At 38.6% G+C, this 15,030-nt stretch overlaps 1 protein-coding gene and 1 long non-coding RNA gene across 2 annotated transcripts in view; one reads left to right on the top strand and one right to left on the bottom strand.

Moving 5' to 3' along the window:
• Window positions 1-15,030, bottom strand: part of CPVL (carboxypeptidase vitellogenic like) — a 109,484-nt gene that overhangs the window by 46,973 nt on the left and 47,481 nt on the right. The window contains exons 10-11 of the mRNA XM_029925789.1: window positions 12,107-12,205; window positions 10,142-10,315 (exon numbers count right to left, since the gene is read on the bottom strand). Of these exons, the coding sequence (XP_029781649.1) occupies window positions 10,142-10,315; window positions 12,107-12,205 (273 nt within the window). The remainder of the gene's footprint in view (window positions 1-10,141; window positions 10,316-12,106; window positions 12,206-15,030) is intronic.
• LOC115280729 overlaps window positions 1-15,030 on the top strand; it is a 39,412-nt gene that overhangs the window by 826 nt on the left and 23,556 nt on the right. The gene's annotated exons all lie outside the window — the stretch shown is intronic.

Below are 15,030 nucleotides of genomic sequence, written 5' to 3'. Positions count from 1 at the left end.
GGGTGTTGTATGGAAATCAATTTGACAATAAAATATTTTTAAAAAGATTATTTTGATTACCTACTATATGTAATCAATGTCTACCCATGAGGAAAATTGATGGAATTCTCTGAGAGTAGATCAGTGTCTCTGCCTCCATGATAATGTCTTGCAAATATCTGAAGGAGTTTAAAGGCACGGCCATACTAAGCAGTCCCCATGATCAAAAAGTGGTCATTTAAACCTCTGCAAAGCACTACTCACAGTCTGCCTCCTTCAAAATTTTATCATGCATCCTATCTATATGTCAAAGAATATATTATACTGTATCTAAGGTAGGGAAGCATAATAATAAACAGACATCCACAAATGCACCAGCCACCCTAAGAACCAGTGTGTTATCAACACCATTGAATCTACCCAGAACACTTCTCCTTAGTGCCAACCCTCTGTCTACCTCACAAAAAGAACCACTGTCCTGAAGTTTAGGTTTAGAATTTCCTTACTCAAAATAATATATTATTTATTTTGGCTTGTGTTCATGCTTCATTCTGTATGTATTCTTCTGTAGCATGTTTTTTTTTCCCACCCAACATTATGTCTCTAAGAGTATGTTGTTGCATCCATCTGTGATTTATTAATTTCCTTTAATGACATATAATAGCTAAAACTATAAAACCCAAAAGAAAACATAGGAATAAATCTTCGTTACCTCGAGTGAGGCAATGGTTTCTTAGATATCCTACCAAAAGCATAAGTGACAAAAGAAAACAGAGGCAAACTGGACTTCATCAGAATTTAAAACTTTGGGGGTTCAATGGACATCACCAAGAAAATGAAGACAGTCCACAGAATGGGAGAGAATATTTTGAAATCCTATACTGGATAAAGGACTAATATTCAGAATATGTGAAGAACTCCCACACTCAAAATTCAAAAGGCAAAAAACTCAATTAATAAATGGGCAAAGGATTGGATAGACATTTCTCCAAAGATTTTACAAAAATTAACAATGAAAAGCACATGAAAAAATGTTCGACATCATTAGTCCTATAGAGAAATAGCATCAAAACCACAAAGGGATAGTTTATACTCAAAATGCCAGATAATAACAAGTGTTAACAAAGATATGGAGAAATTCAAACTCTCATCCATTGCTGGGGAGATTGCAAAATGGTGCAGCCCCTTTGAGAAGTTTGGTAGTTCTTCAAAATGTTAAATGTAAAGTTGCCATGTAAGCCAGAGATTCCATTCCTACATATAGGGCCAAGAGCTTTGAAAGAGAATTGAAGACATAGGTCCACACCAAAACTTGCACATGAATGCTCATAGCAGCATTATTGATAATAGTCAAAACAACTGATGAATGGATCAATAAGATGGGGCATATCCCTGCAATGGAATATTACTTGGCAATAAAAATGAATGAAATACTGACATATGTTGGGCGGATGAACCTGAAAGCATTAGGTTAAGTGAATGAAGCGAGTCACAAAAGGCCACATGTTGTAGGCTTCCATTTATATAAGAATGTCTAAAATAGGCAAATCCATCGAAACAGTAGAGTAATAGTTGCCAGGAGCTGAAGAGAGGGAGAATATGGGCCTTACTGCTAAAGGACAAGGGATTTTGGGGGGGCATGACAAAAATGTTCTGAAATTAAATAGTGATAATAGTTGCTAAAATTTGTGAATATCCTAAAAACCACAGATCTAAACATTTCAAATGGGTAAATTCTGCAGTATGTGAAGTATATCCTCAATAAAGCTGTTAAAGAAATAGTACAAAGAATTCCTGTGTACCCTTTACGTAGCCTTCAAATTATTAACATCTAAGATAACCACCATGAAATCATTAAAACCAGAAAATTTACATTGATAGAAATCATTTTCTATTCTATGATTTTGTTCAAAATTTTCTATTTGTCATCTAATAACCTTTTTCTGGTCCTCGACCCAAAAAGGGTCACATATTTGTATATATTTAGGTTTCAAGTCTCCTTAGTCTCTCAGGTTGGTTTTTGTTTTGTTTTTCTTTTTTTCTTTTTCTCCTCCTCCTCCTGCCTCCTCTTCCTCTTCTTTCCTCTCCTTCCTTCTCTCTTTCCATTCTTTCTTCCCTCCTTCCCTTCTCCCTCCTCCCCCTTTCCTCTCCTCCTTTTACTTCTCCTTCTCCTTCTTCTTCCTCTTTGTCCCCTTCCACTTCTCCTTCTTCCCCTTCTTCTTTCTTTTTCTCCTGTTTCTTCTTCTTTGGTCTTTCATGACCTTTAGACCAGTGCTAGCAGTTATTTTGTGACATGTCTCCCAGTTTTAGTTTGTCTGATGTTTCCTCATGATCAAATTCCTGTTAGACATTTTTTGAAAGAATATCACACTAGTCTTATTGTGTCTTCTTAGTACAATACATCAGAGGCATATAGTATTGATTTGTGCCATTAGTGGTAATGTTAACTTACATCATTTTGTTCCTCTATGCCAGATTTCTCTACTGTAAAGTTACTAGTTTTTCCTTTCATCATAAATATTTTGAAGAGGAATACTTTGAGACTACATTGATACCCTACTTCTCATAGTCTCACTCTCTGAATTTAGCATCCATTGGTGATTCTTGCCTGAAACAACTAGTACTGTACTATTTGCCAAATAATGATTCCATTGTTCCTTATACATTTAGTAACTGGAATATCCCCCCATTCATTTTTCAATTTATTTGTTTATTCCATAATGGACTCTGGTCCTAAAGCAATGTATATTCTGTTTTATGAAACAGAATAATGCTTATTGTAGGCTTTTGGTAGATTTTTAATAAGTCAAGAAAGTCTCATACTGTGCTAAGCTGAATCATAGCCTCTTCCCAAAGATCTTCAGTCCTAAGCCCTGGTACCTGTGAATGTTAGTTTATGTAGCAGATGAAAAAGGAAGAAAGGAACAAGGAACAAAGGAGGAAGACAAACTTTGCGGATGTCATTAAGATAAGCATTTGGTATGGGGAGATTATCCTGGAGTATCCAGGATGTTTCTAAATGCAGTCACAGAAGGATATTTGACTAGACCAGAAGACGTCAATGTGACCACAGAGACAGAGATTAGAATGAGGTGGCCACAAGCCAAGGAATGCCAACAGTCTCCAGAAGCTGGAAGTGACACGGAATGTATTATCCCATAGAGCCTCCAAAGAGAAAGGGTCCTTGCTGACACCTTGCTTTCTATTCTCCAGAACTGTGAGAAAATAAATTTCTGTAGTTTATGCCCTCAAGTCTGTAGTACTGGTTTTATAGCAGATGTAAGAAACAAATACAGATACTGTTACTAGCTTGTTAAAAATGTTATTGTAAATCTGTTTTAATTTTATCAAATCCATTTTTTGCATTTATTTAGATAAAAATTTTTTTCTTTCTTGAAATTTTTGCGTGGTGGGGCACCCAGGTGGCTTAGTCCATCAAGCATCCAACTTCAGCTTAGGTCATGATCTCACAGTTTGTGAGTTTGAGCCCTGCATCAAGCTCTGTGCTGACAGCTTTGGAGCCTGAACCTTTATTTGGATTCTGTGTTTCCCTCTCTCTCTCTCTGCCCAACTCCTGTTTACACTCTGTCTCTGTCTCTCTCAAAAATAAACATTTCAAATATTAAAATTTTAGTGTGGTGAATTGTATGATAGAATTTCTAATACAAAAGTGTCCTTGTATACATGGGATCAACCAAACTTGACTTTTATGATTCAGTGGTAGATCAGGTTGTTTAAATATTCTGTTGGGTATTTTTCCATATATGCCCATAAGTGAGATTGTTCTAGAGTTTTCCTTCCTCTTCCTTAAATGTTTTTGAGAACAACATTATAGTTCCCTAGAAAAATTTGAGTAGTATTTTCTTTTTACCTAATCTCTGTAAAAAAGTGTATAAAATTAATCTAGTTCATGAAAGTTAGGTAGAATTTACATATACAACCCTGTTGGTATGGTGTTTTTTTGTGGTACAATTTTCGCCTATTGACTCAATTTATTTAATGGTTAAGGACCATTACAGTTTTCTATTTCTCCTTTACATCAGGTTTTGTAAATTATATTTTCCCAGAATTATGCCTATTTTATCTGCTCAAAATTTGTTGGTATAGACTTTTTCTAGTGATACTGTATTACCTTTTAAATCACTATATATGTAGTTTTCATCCTTTTTTGGACATTACATTTTTGATACATAAGCTACATAGATTTACATTTTTATTTGTATTTTTTGAGATTTATTTATTTTTTTATTTGTATTTTTGGAGATTTTAATGTATACTTTTATTTTTGATTTTTAAATTAGTTGTATGTGTTCAGAGAATATGGACTATATAATACAAATTCTTCAAAATATTTGAGAGTTGCTGATCATTACATTTAGAGATTTATATACATTCATAAAATCAAGCTCACTAATTATATTGCTCAAATCTTCTTTGTCTTACTGTGTTCCACTTTGGTTAATTTCTTCCAATCCATGAATTTTATTGGCAGCCATGTCTAGTCTGTTCTTTATCACAAGCACTGGGTTTTAAATACGACAACTGTATTTTTCATTTTTAACCGTTCTTACCGGTTCTCCTTCACATTGGCTTAGCCATATTAGATGGTTCCTTGTTTACTGCTTATTTCAAACTCCATTTCTATGTGTTTAAATATTTCATACATAGTTATTTTCTATTCTACCCCTCATATTTCCTACATCTAAGGTACCTTGGATATCTACACATTTTGTCATTGTTTCTGCTTATCCTCTGCAATGGTAGCCTATTGACCAGCATCCTGGGTGATTTTTGATTAGGAGATTACATTTGTGTCAAACTTAGCTAATAAAAATCTGAAAACACAAAATACCTCTAGGTGTTGTGTATTGGTTTCTCTTGGTTGCCAGAGTCACCGCCACAGGGGACCAGTTAGCCCTCCCTGTGTTATGGGCGTGGTGTCAGGCTCTCAAGGAAGCACTTTCAGCTTACTTGGACCCCTGGCCCCATCACCAACTGCAGAGCTGAGGACCTTGATCCTCAGGGCTGCCCTGTGTTATTACTCCTGCTCCACAGGATTTAGTGCTCTATATTTTGTTTTTCTTTGTTTTTGCTTTCACTTTTTTTTTTTTTCACTTTGAGGTCTCCGTTGGTTAAAAGCACTGCAACCATATTTGTAGTAATTTACTCTGAATTTAGTTGTATTTCAATGAAGGGGTCTTCCCGTGTCTACTTTATTATTGTGCTGGAAGAAATTGAGTCTACCTTTTATCAACTATACTGGTATGTATCTCTTTTCCTAAGTAGATAATCCAATCTTTTTGTTTTTAATTTATAAGCTTTACTTTTTAAAGCACTTTAGGCACATAGCAAAATTGAAGAGAAAGTGAGACAGATCCAGTACATCCCCTGTCCTGACATACCATATGCACAAACCCCCCATTATCAACTTCCCCCACCACAGTGGTAATTAGTTACAGCACATGAACCTATACTAACACATCATTATCACTCAAGTCCCTAGTTTATATTAGGGTTCACCTGTGGTGTACTTTTTATGGATTTTGACAAATGTATAAGGACACGTTTCCATCACTGTAAGATCATACAGAGTAGTTTCACTGCCCTAAAGATCTTCGATGCCCTGCTTATTCACCTCACCCTCCTCTCTAACCCCTGGCAAGAAGTGAACCTTTTACTATCTCCATACTTCTGTCTTTTCCAGAATCTCATATATTTGGAACATACAATATGTAGGTCTTTTTTAATTTTATTTTATTTATTTTATCTTTTTTATTTTTGAGAGACAGAAAGAGAAAGTTCGGGCAGGGGAGGGTCAGAGGGAGAGAGGGAGACACAGAATCTGAAGCAGGCTCCAGGCTCTGAGCTAGCAGTCAGCACAGAGCCTGACGCGGGGCTTGAACCCACAAACCGTGAGATCATGACCTGAGTCGAAGCCGGACACTTAACCAACTGTACCACCCAGGTGCCCCAATATGCAGCTTTTTTATATTGACTTCTATAATTTAAGTTTCCTCCATGTCTTTTCATGGCTGATAGTTCATTCTTTTTAGTGCAGAGTGATATTGTCCATTGTCTATACTGCAGTTCATCTACTTACCTACTAAAAGACATTTTGTTGCTTCCAAGTTTTGGCAATTATGAATAAAGCTGCTAAAAACAGCTGCATGAAAGATTTTGTGTTGACATGAGTTTTCAATTCATTTGGGTAAACACCAAAGACTATGATTGATTAGTGTATCATATGGTAAGTGTTGTTTAGTTTTACAACTAACAAACAAATGAACTGCCAAGGTGGCATACCATTTTGCATTCCCACTAGCAATGAATAAGAGTTCCTATTGCTCTATATCCTCCCTATCACTTGATATTTTCAGTGTTTTGGATTTTGGCCATTCTGATAGATATGAAATGGTACCTTATGGTTTAAATTTGCAATTCACTAATGGCATATGATGTTGAACATCTCTGTGTATGTGTCCATCCCATCTGTATATCTTCTTGAGTGAGGCCTTAAGACTTGGGTCTGTTGGGGCACATAAGTGGCTCAATTGGTTAAGTGTCAAACTTTGGCTCAGGTCGTGCTGTTCATGGGGTTGAGCCCCACATCAGGCTCTGTGCTGACAGCTCAGAGCCTGGAGCCTGCTTCAGATTCTGTGTCTCCCTCTCTCTCTGCTCTCCCCTGCTTATACTTTGTCTCTTTGTCTCTGAAAAATGAATAAACATTAAAAAGAATTTAATAATAAAAAAAAAGACTTGGGCCTGTTAAGGTCTTTGGCTCTTTTTTTAATGGGGTCATTCATTTTCTTATTGTGAAAATTTACAGTGCAGGCTTTCCTACCCTGGCATTGGTTCCTATGGAAGTTTCTGCTTGGATAAGTTGTGGTTCTCTGTATTTGCCTCTTTCTAATTTGTGGGGAAGTGGTTTGCCCTCTGACCTCACTTCTCTCACAGATCTAAGAAGAATTGTTGACTTTTCAGTTTAACTTTTTACTTGTTCTTGGGATCAAGTGGTAACTTCTAAACTCTTACATGTTGAACTAGAAACCAAAAGTCTGTTAAATCTTATTTTTGTGTTTTCCAGGGTTTCTTATATAAATTTTGTATACAGCACAAGTTCAAGGACTTTTGCTAAAATTTGTTGAATATCAATGGTAATAGCTTATATTTTCAAGCACTTTCTAGCCATCAGTCCCTGTTCTGAGTGTTTTTACACACATAATCTATTTAAACCTCACAAGAACTCACCTAAAAGTACTAGTATTATTCTCATTCTATGGATAAGGAAGCTGAAGACCATAGAGTTTACGTATCTTCCTCCAAAAGGATATGGCCAGTGAATGGTGAACCAGAATTCAGACTCAAAATATTGGAGAACCCATGCTTGTAACCCCCATGCTCTACAACCAGCTGACTTGTAAAAATCCTGATAATATTGCAACTTTGAATTAATCATAATGAATCCCAAGAGTCCAAGAGATTATTTCTCTTTCTTGTTATTTTGAAAACTGCTAATATATTTCAATTTACCACCCAAACATCTGAAGTTAATGAAAAAGAATGACTTTGAATACACATTCCCTGTAAGGCAATAAAGAAAAGGATTATGTTTTTATGCAGTCCACACCGAAACTGATGTGCCCCAGGAGATCTATTAGCTCCTAGAAACTGATGAAGGTCTTCCTCAGCCCATCAGAGATACTCCACATTGCCTACAATGAATCTAGTACTGGAAAATGACTTCCATGTGTCTATGAATAGAAACATGAGCACTGTTTTCTATGACAAATTAGCACTGAGACCTGCATAAATGTAACTTTGAGCGTACTAATGTTTTAGGCCAGCCTAGGTTGTTCTGCTTCTATTGCATATACATTGAGGTTCACCACCATTAACAGACAAGCCAAAGATAATCGTTGCCCTGTAGGCAACCTGAGCTGCGGCAAAATACACAGTCTGCTTTAGAAGGAGCCATTTTTTCAGTCCACACTTAGGCTGACTGCATATTTTGTTCTCTTTCCTTATGGAAACATGGTTCATCTGTACCACTAATTAATTCTCTTTTTTTTTCCTAACAACTGATTCAGAGTTTCAAATTTCAAAAGTATTCTGATTTCATTAAAATTCATATTGGTTGGTTTAAAATACAACATGGGAAACAAGGACAGAGACGTTTATGTATCAAAATACTGGATCATTTTAAATCAATATAGTCTTTATCGATTAAATGGATACTCCATGGCAATTAGCCAATATCAGGTGCATTTATAGCCAGTATCAGATGAGATTCATGTTTCACTCTATCCTCATGTGGCTGAGAAAAGAATTAGTGTTAAATTTAGAATACAACGAGGAAAATGTATCACCCAAGGGCACAAAAAAAGTACAAACTTCCATATTTGTTCCCCACTCAAAAACCCCCCACGTTGCAGTCTTTGATGTTATATTATAATCCATGATTTATGTCTCAAAAACACAAGTGCTCAGCTCTTTTTGGCCTACTAAATTTGTAGATAAAATCCAATGATTTACAGACAAGTATATTAGATAGAGTTTAGATGTATCACTAATTTATAGAACTGATTTTTCATTCATTCGTTATTTAGATCTGCTCCAGGGCTCGAAGGGACAGCTTGTAATGGTAGTACAGTGTCCTAAGTGTGACCACAGTTGCAGAGACAACATGGTCTGAGGACTTGCAGAAGAGGAAAACCAGCTAAGTGTTGTTAAAAAAGGTGTGAAGAGAAGTCTGCAAGTAGGCAAGCATGAAGGACCCCAAAAGAACCAATCTTTAGGATGGTTGAAATTCTGACCTCATCCAGTTAGACCCTTTCCTTCCTAGAAAGTATTGCATCAAGTTCTGCAAATTGATAACGGGTTTGTGGACTGCATGCCATTGACCTTGGATTATTTTCAATGATGGTTGTATGTATGTTGAGGGACTCAAACCACATACTAAAGGCAGCATCAAAAAAAATGGGCCTTCTAGGTCTGGCATATTTCAAAACACAATCTAGTAAGGGTACATTTGGCAATGGACTCTCTTGCCCAGTACTGACAACTGTACCCTGAATAATCCTGAGGGACAGTATTCTTACTATAGACATCGTAGACCTGTGTGTTCCTCATGACATAACATGGTAGTAAAGGGGTTGGCTCAAATTAAAGCAATATATATATTGAGATTATCTTGGCCAATGGAACTAAAGTATCCTGAGGGGAGGTTGCCTTTTTTTTAATTCATACAAAGGTGTGCTGGCAACTAGCTGCCCTGCTTTTTGTTTGTCTCAAACATTACTCTTGTCTCTGCTGGGAAAGAGAGAGGCTATAGATCATCTCAGATGGTGAGCTTCTCTATGGTGAGTACACTTACCTTGCAGAGCTGCCCCACTTACCAGGCCTGGGCCAGATGATAAGAGCCCAAGAAGATCTGAGGAGGAAGTGAGAACAAAGGAGCAGCAAAGACATTCACAGGTGACTCTTCCTTCCATCACTTGCTCTTGGGGCCCTTCCCTCATGGTGAGAATTCTAGGATCCATGACCCCTTTGCCTGAATTTTCAAGGCTTCATGCTTTCATTTTCCTTTAGTACCTCCAGCAGCAAATCAGGCAGAATATCTCAGATAACAAAGTGCTTGAATTTACCGTCCTCAAAACAGGGACTCTTTCTCATTCATTGTTTCAACCCGACGGCCTACCATGGTCTTGGGCTTAAAGCAGATACTGAAAAAATGGTGGTTGAGCAATGGGAATGAATACAATTATTAGGTAAAATACATTTTTTGGAATAGCCAGTTGATTGCATTTACTCCTGACTTCATTGGGATTAATACTATAAAGCAGGCAATAAGGCAAAACCGGCTTCCACAGGCCAATCAATTTCTTGGCTCTGCGGTAGTTCTTTTCTCAAGGAATGATGAGAGGTGGCATGTGCCAAAGAGAATTTCATTTGAAGGAACTATCAGGGGATAATTATTTAATTAGGAGGGAAAAAATTTAATTCAAAGAAATCAAACAGTAAAAGAGTTGTCATTTATATTCATAAAAATACCATAAAGACCAAAAAATGGCAGAAGTCAAATTACAAATAAAAGAAAGTCACCTCTGCTCTAGATAATCTAAAAAGTTCCTGAAATAAACAGTAAATGAAGTAACACTCTTACCTTATAATTATTCATGATTTCAGCTAACCATAGCTTAACGGACTTTACTGTATCTTCTCGCATGTACTTTTCGACTTTGGATCCATCACTAAAAGTCCGGTTTCCCATGTGGATGGCTTGTCTCACATGTGGGAGGGACAAAAATTTCCCATAGTAATTTTGGTCCTCAGGTTCCTGGCAGAAGGAGACATCAGAAAAATATTAGAGAACATGACTTGGTGACAGGAATAGCGTGCTAGGAAGGCTTCCATTTCTTGGAACACAAGCCGTAATGAACAAGATGAGACATGACTACTAACTTTGGTCTCCACCCTGACATTTTTAATTTGGGGGGTTTGAGGTCATTTAAATGTTACTGACAACAAAACTGGATGATCTAATACCTTCAGAGCCAATGCCCAATTTGCCAATGCTAGATTTTCCTTTCTGGGTAACCTGAACTTCTGTTATCTGTGACTTCAATCAACAACCCCATTTGAGGCAAAAACCGGAAAAACGGAAGAGGTGAGATTATCAGAAGCAATTTGCTCCTTGTTGGAGGCCCTTTGGGAGGAAGGCCAAACAGACCACAGGAGCCAGGATGGTGGCATGGCAAACGAAAAGCTGAGCTTTTATGAAAACCATACATAGAAAATAATCGGCTAACCATAATTGAAGGAGGAAAACATACCAAGGGTAAAGACAGATGATACTTTATGAAAGTCATCAGACAAAAGAAAAGTTGTCCATGAGCCTTACTTAAAAAAATAAATACTGCATTAAGGTCTGTGGCATTGAAAGTCTGTGACAGTCATCATACTAAAAGTAAAAGGAAATGTTGTTATACAAAATGACAAAAGAATGATAAAACTTAGAGTTTGAGATCAGTAATTTTGTGCATCATCAATTTTTGCTAATTTGTTGAATACATTACTTTGTAAGGAAAAAAGAAATGTAATTACAAATTCTGTTTCTCTCTTGCCTACCATGTGTTTTCCTCTTGGTTAACTCTAAATCCAAAACCACAGAGTTAGCAAATGCCACTGAAATCAGCTTTATATTTTATTTATGAAATAGTTAATAAGGCAATTTTATCTTATTTTTTAAAAAAAAATTTAATGTTTATTCATTTTTTTGAGAGACAGAGAAAGACAGAGCATAAGCAGGGGAGGGGCAGAGAGAGAAAGACACAGAATCCAAAGCAGGCTCCAGGCTCTGAGCTGCGGGGCTCAAATCCACAAACTGTGAAATCATGACCTGAGCTAAAGTCAGATAGTTAACTGACTGAGCCACCCAGGCGCCCTTAATAAGGCAATTTTAAAAACAAGATGCATTGTCATATACACTAGACCAAGACTGTACAAATCCACATCCCCACTTTGGCTCCATTGGTTTTATTTTATTAATTCTGCCCAAAAAACATCAACTTTGGCCTGCTTTTATGAAAGAAAACTACTTGAATATTTTGAGCAATATTCCAGAGGGCTTGAAGTGAGGGCCACACTAAGTGCACAAACCTTCTTAAGTTAAAAGTAAGACAAAGCAAATATTTTCCTAAAGACTTTGGCAGTTTTGATGATCCAAGCTGTCTTAAGTACAGGACAAATAATGTGGACATTTTCAGGAAAGTCACTACAGGCTTGGCGTTCTGGAACTTAATACCCTGAACTGCAATGCCGACCTACCCTTGACAAAAGAACTTTTGTATCACAAGTTCTTTTGGGGGGAAACTGGGCTAATCAGAGATTGTTCTGAGTTATCTGGAATATCATACATTCTTGATGGTCAAATTATAACATATACAAACAACATTGCTGGGGGGGAAATGCCTACAGATTAGTAGACCAAATAATGCAATACAGTTAGCACATATTTTTTTTTTAGCACAAAGTCAGCTATAGTATTTCTCAAATTGAAGGAAGTTTGATGTTACCAAAGGGTTTATGCAAGCACTAGTGTAGTTTATAATATGTTGCACTGCATTACCTTGCACTGTAACAGATTATAGTAACTAGGACATCCTGTGACATTCTGGAAATAAGAAGGGCTGTTTGTTAAGTCACCATCTAGTAGTTCATCCAGTACCTGGGTTGGGAGAGAGGGAAGAAAGAAAGAAGGAAAACATCAGGGTAGGTAAAAACATACAGGCACTTGTCATTGCATTGATTGAATAATTTTCTCACTCTTGCATTGTTTTGTTCAGCAAACTTTTACTGCACATCTTTTCTGTGCTAGACATGGTCTGGGGCTTGGGGATGCAGCAGTGTGAGCAAGACAGAGCAGAAGTCTTCCCTAATATAGCTTATATCCTAGAGGGGGACAATAAGCAAAGATTTATAAGAAAAACATGCAGTAAGTTATGCAGCACTTTCTACAATAGCCAAATTATGCAAAGGGCCTAAATGTCCATCACCTGATGAGTGGATCAAGAAGATGTGGTACATATATACAATGGAGTACTACATGGCAATGAGGAAGAATGAAATATGGCCATTTGTAGCAAAGTGGATGGACCTCGAGGGTGTCATGCTAAGCGAAATAAGTCAGGCAGAGAAGGATAGATACCATATGTTGTCACTCGTAGGTCTAACAGGAGAACAGGAGAAACCTAATGGAGGACCAGGGGGAGGGGAAGAGGGAAAGAGAGTTGGGGAGAGAGAGGGACACAAATCATGAAAGACTACTGAATACTGAAAATGAACCGAGGGCTGAAGGGGGAAGGGAAGGGGGTGATGGTCATGGACGGGGGGCACTTGTGGGGAGAAGCACTGGGTGTTATATGGAAACCAATTTGACAATAAACTATTATTTAAAAAAAAGAGTGATAAGTGCTAAGGAGAAAACTAAACAGAAGAAGAGGAGGAATGAACTGGTGTGTGTGTGTGTGTGTGTGTGTGTGTGTGTGTGTGTGCATGCACTTGTGCACGTGAGCACCAGGGATGTTGTGGAGAGGAGGAAACGGAAGTCTCACTGAGAAAGTTACATGTGAGTAAACATCTGTTGGAAGGAAGGAGTGAACAGCCTTCGGACCATGAATGGTTGACCATTCACCCACAGTACGAGGAGAGAGGGCAGAGGATATGGACAAATGTGTAGGTGCTTAGAGCTGGCGGAAGTTCTCTTTCTGGACTCCTGACCTTAGACATCGGTCATCAGCAGAGGTGAGAGCGGTCAGCATGGTTGTGTGCTCTTCTCCAGTCACATGCAGCTGCACAGAGGCACGCATGGGGTGACAGAGAGGCCCTTATAGCCAGGATGGTGGTTTGGCCAGAGGAGGTGGACTGACCTTGAGCTTCAACAGGGTAATCAGAGAAACTAAGATTTAGAGGGTTCAAGGATCATGAAACTGTGGTAGGATCAATGGACTGGAAGACAGTGGGGTTGCGGGACTGGTATTTGAGTTTGTCGATTCAGAAAAGTGAGCTGGGACAGTGGGAATCTGAGACTGTGGAATGATTTTCAGATTTTTTTTTTTTTGTAGGGGGACTGAGCAGCTAAGGTAATGACGAGCAAGATCACGAAAAGAGAGTAGGCTAAAGACCTGAGGGGCCAGGTATTAAAAGGGCCATTCATGCACATCCTGTGATCGCTAGAAATGATGACGAGCATGATACCCTTGAGAGACAAGGACAGTGAGGCAGGAGCTCAAATACTCAGAGGACGAGGAGAACGCCAGAGGGTAGTAGGTAACTACCACAAGAAGTGGTGGGTGGTGTGGCACCTGGGTGGCTCCATTGGTTGAATGTCTCACCTCGGCTCAGGTCATGATCTCACAGTCCATGGGTTTGAGCCCTGCATTGGGCTCTGTGCTGACAGCTCAGAGCATGGAGTCTGCTTCGGATTCTGTGTCTCACTCTCTTTGCTCCTTCCCCCACCTCTCAAAAATAAATAATCATTAAAAAAAAGTGGTGGGTGGTATCACATGAGGATATGAGAGTCAGAGCTTCCAGAGGGACACAATCCAGAAGCAGCATTGAGGAGCAAGCACCCCCTCTACCTTCTAACCAAGTGCCGTACAGAATAGGTAAGAGAAAACACAGTCCCTCCATGGGGTGGGGGAAGCGGCAGCAGCAGGAGAAAAGCAGGTTTTGGGGTAGAGCAAGAAGATGAAGGGAATTGTCATAAAAGGAATTGGGAACACTGGGACATTTTTGAATGAGGAAATTGAGTCTGTAAGGAGCTTTTGTAAAAGGATGAATTTGGCACATTTCCTTTCTTTTTCTTTCAAATCTTTTAATGTCTTTATTTTATTTTGAGAGACAGAGAGTGAGTGAGGGAGGGGCAGAGAGAGAGGGAGACACAGAATCCGAAGCAGGCTCCAGGCTCTGAGCTGTCAGCACAGAGCTCAACACGGGGCTCCAACCCACGGACTGTGAGATCATGACCTGAGCTGAAGTCGGATGCTCAACCGACTGAGCCACCCAGGCGCCCCAAATTCAGCACATTTTCAAAACCAATGATCAGGGATGATTTTAGGTTTTCTTCCGAGGTAAGAATTTAGGATACCCATATCCTGTATCCTAGGTTTACAGGCCCACAGAGGTTAAGTCACTTGCCAAGGACGCCTTCCTGATAACATCAGACGTGAGATTCAAGCCCAGGCCACGCTTCTCCAGCCCATGTGCTACACCACCCGCCCCCACCACGCTACTCCCCAAGGGTCACAATGCTGTCTCTCCTAATCTTCAATTCTTTCTGGCCTTGCTTTTGGGCTTAATATAAAATTTTATTATTATATTAGATTAGTTTTCTTTATCAAATATGAAGCAACTTAATTTATCCAAGTTACTATGGCCATAGGCCTAGGGACCACATATGAAAAGGATCCTCGCTGTGGAAAGGAGAGGAGGTAATAAATATGTTCCAGCAATGCTTTGGTCACTCAGGACCACTGCCTTTGGCTGTGCAGA

Source organism: Suricata suricatta, chromosome 2 (assembly GCF_006229205.1).
Source record: "Suricata suricatta isolate VVHF042 chromosome 2, meerkat_22Aug2017_6uvM2_HiC, whole genome shotgun sequence".
In the NCBI taxonomy this organism is placed as follows: Eukaryota; Metazoa; Chordata; class Mammalia; order Carnivora; family Herpestidae; genus Suricata; species Suricata suricatta.
Note: the sequence above shows the minus strand (reverse complement) of the source record. Positions and strands in the feature narration are given on the sequence as shown.